The sequence below is a fragment of the Hyperolius riggenbachi genome, chromosome 8 (assembly GCF_040937935.1).
Source record: "Hyperolius riggenbachi isolate aHypRig1 chromosome 8, aHypRig1.pri, whole genome shotgun sequence".
Lineage (NCBI taxonomy): Eukaryota > Metazoa > Chordata > Amphibia > Anura > Hyperoliidae > Hyperolius > Hyperolius riggenbachi.
The window spans coordinates 55745820-55749180 of NC_090653.1; the positions used below are offsets into that span (position 1 = coordinate 55745820).

At 46.8% G+C, this 3361-nt stretch overlaps 1 protein-coding gene across 1 annotated transcript; it reads left to right on the forward strand.

The window, feature by feature from the left end:
* The first annotated feature begins 1011 nt into the window (after positions 1-1011).
* Positions 1012-1413, forward strand: LOC137527304 (cornifin-A-like). Its single transcript, XM_068247812.1, has one exon. The coding sequence runs from the start codon at positions 1012-1014 to the stop codon at positions 1411-1413; it is 402 nt and encodes a 133-aa protein (XP_068103913.1).
* The last annotated feature ends 1948 nt before the right edge of the window (positions 1414-3361 follow it).

A 3361-nucleotide genomic window follows, 5' to 3' on the forward strand; every position in this document is an offset into this window, starting at 1 on the left:
AACAGTGAGGATAACAATTTGTATCCCACTACAGTAGAGGAACAACTAACATAGATGGAGGCCTCTCTTTATACAGTCATAAAAAATCGCAATAGGCAGGGATGTGGAAAAAAATGGCAAACATACCCAATAAATATCAATTAGGCACAATGCAATACTTTGAAAACTCTTTTTATTTGCCCTCTCCATGCTTTCACAGAAAGCAGCTGATCTCTACTGTAACATCGCTTCTGAGTATCTAGTCTCTGATACTCTACTAAAGGGATGGGGTGGCTGGACCATGATTTGCTGATACCTGGAAACATTGAACTGGCTGATTAAGGACAATTTAAGAAATGTCTGAACTCGCCTTCTTGCCTCAATATTTTATTGAACACATATCAAGGTATATTGACAGATGACCCCAATTCATGTGGAACTGCTTGGTCAAGTTCCAAGGGGTGTCAAACATGTTGTAACCATCTGTCTATGTACCTTAATGCATGTTGTTCAATAAAGTTTTGAATCAAGAAGCCTAGGATGCAGACACTCCCTACTATTGCATTTTGCTAGTATGAAGGCAGGTTAATCTACAATAAGCAAAAGTAATGAACCCTTTGCACTCTCATACACAGAGATTAGCTGTACACTGACCCTACAGACACAGTCTATGTAGGATACAGATACTATCAGATGCAATCGTGTAATGACTATGAAATATGCAGGATTCCGTGCATCTCAAGGAAGATGTGTCTGGATTTTCTGAAAAGTGTTCAATGACATTCACTTGGTATATTGGCTCTACAACCAACCTGGACTTTGATAGATTTGTAATAGGTAGTGCTGAAAGACATATGGCCATTTAAACCATCACATTTATGTAGGATCTGTTCTAAAGGAATCCAGTGTTGTTCTTGATACTTACTATTACTTGATAGTGAGGAATGTGAGTCAGTAGCCTCTGAGGGATGTGAAGCTGTTACCAACGTCGAATGAGAAGTTGTAGCCACTGAAGGTTGTGAAGTTGTAGCCATGGAGGGCTGTGAAGTAGTAGTCCCCGAGGGCTGTGAAGTTGAAGCCATGGAGGGCTGTGAAGTTGTTGCTGCCACTGGCGGCTGTGAAGTTGTAGTCACTGAGGGCTGTGAAGTTGTAGCCAGGGAGGGCTGTGAAGTTGTAGCCATGGAGGGCTGTAAAGTTGTAGCCATGGAGGGCTGTGAAGTTGTAGCCATGGAGGGCTGTGGAATTGTAGTCATGGAGGGCTGTGAAGTTGTAGCCATGGAGGGCTGTAAAGTTGTAGCCATGGAGGGCTGTGAAGTTGTAGCCATGGAGGGCTGTGAAGTTGTAGCCATGGAGGGCTGTAAAGTTGTAGCCAAAGAAGGTTGTAAAGTTGTTGGTGACACTGAGGGCTGTGAAGTTGCAGTCACTGAGGGCTGAGAAGTTGTAGTAACTGATGGCTGGGAACTAGTTGAAGTCACTGAGGTTGTAGCCACTGAGGGCCATGGAGTTGAAGCCATAGAGGGTTGTGAAGTTGTACTTGCCACTGAGGACTGTGAAGTTGTAGCCATGGAGGGCTGTGAAGTTGTAGCTATGGAGGGCTGTGACGTTGTAGTTATGGAGGGCTGTGAAGTTGTAGTTGCCACTGAGGGCTGTGCAGTTGTAGCCATGGAGGGCTGTGAAGGTGTAGCCACTGAGGGCTGTGAAATTGTAGTCACTGAGAACTGTGAAGTTGTAGTCACTGAGGGCTGTGAAGTTGTAGTCACTGAGGGCTGTGAAGTTGTAGCCATGGAGGGCTGTGAAGTCATAGCCATGGAGGGCTGTGAAGTTGTAGCCATGGAGGGCTGTGAAGTTGTAGCCATGGAGGGCTGTGAAGTTGTAGTTGCTACTGAGAGCTGTGAAGTTGTAGTTACCACTAAGGGCTGTGAAGTTGTATTCATTGAGGGCTGTGAAAATGTAGTCACTAAGGTCTGTGAAGTTGTGACCATGGAGGGCTTTGAAGTTGTAGCCATGGAGGGCTGTGAAGTTGTAGTTGCCACTGAGGGCCGTGAAGTTGTAGACATGAAGGGCTGTGAAGTTGTAGCCACTGAGGGCTGTGAAGTTGTAGTCACTGAGGTATGAGAAGTTGTAGTCAATGAGGGCTGTGAAGTTGTAGCCATGAAGGGCTGTGAAGTTGTAGCCATGGATGGCCGTGACATTGTAGCCAAAGAAGTCTGTAAAGTTGTTGTTGACACTGAGGGTTGTAAAGTTGTAGTCCCTGAGGGCTGTGAAGTTGTTGCTGCCACTGAGGGCTGTGAAGTTGCAGTCACTGAGGGCTGAGAAGTTGTAGTAACTGATGGCTGGGAAGTTGGAGTCACTGAGGTTGTAGCCACTGAGGGCCATGAAGTTGAAGCCATAGAGGGTTGTGAAGTTGTACTTGCCACTGAGGACTGTGAAGTTGTAGCCATGGAGGGTTGTGAAGTTGTACTTGCCACTGAGGGCTGTGAAGTTGTAGCCATGGAGGGCTGTGAAGTTGCAGTCACTGAGGGCTGTGAAATTGTAGCCATGGAGGGCTGTGAAGTTGTAGTTGCCACTGAGGGCTGTGCAGTTGTAGCCATGGAGGGCTGTGAAGGTGTAGCCACTGAGGGCTGTGAAGTTGTAGTCACTGAGAGCTGTGAAGTTGTAGTCACTGAGGACTGTGAAGTTGTAGTCACTGAGGACTGTGAAGTTGTAGTCACTAAGGGCTGTGAAGTTGTAGTCACTGAGGGATGTGAAGTTGTAGCTATGGAGGGCTGTGACGTTGTTGCTATGGAGGGCTGTGAAGTTGTACCCATGGAGGGCTGTGAAGTTGTAGCCATGGAGGGCTGTGAAGTTGTAGCCATGGAGGTCTTTGACATTGTAGTTCCTACTGAAGGCAGTGAAGTTGTAGTTGCCACTGAGGGATGTGCAGTTGTAGCCATGGTGGGCTGTGAAGGTGTAGCCACTGAGGGCTGTGAAGTTGTAGTCACTGAGAACTGTAAAGTTGTAGCTATGGAGGGCTGTGAAGTTGTAGCTATGGAGGGCTGTGAAGTTGTAGCCATGGCGGGCTGTGAAGTTGTAGCCATGGAGGGCTGTGAAGTTGTAGCCATGGAGGGCTTTGACATTGTAGTTCCTACTGAAGGCTGTGAAGATGTAGTTGCCACTGAAAGCTGTGAAGTTGTAGTTGGCACTGATGGCTGTAAAGTTGTAGTTGCCACCGAGGGCTGTGAAGTTGTTGTTGCCAGTGAGAGCTGTGAAGATGTATTTAACACTGAGAACTGTGAAGTTGTAGTTGCCACTGATGGCTGGAAAGTTGTAGTCACTGAGGGTTGTGAAGTTGTAGCCATAGAGGGCTGTAAAGCTGTAGTTGCCACTGAGGGCTGTGCAGTTG

Coding starts and splice junctions, on each gene's coding strand:
- LOC137527304 (XM_068247812.1), top strand. CDS start 1,012: ATGGAGGGCTGTGAAGTAGTAGTCCCCGAGGGCTGTGAAGTTGAAGCC.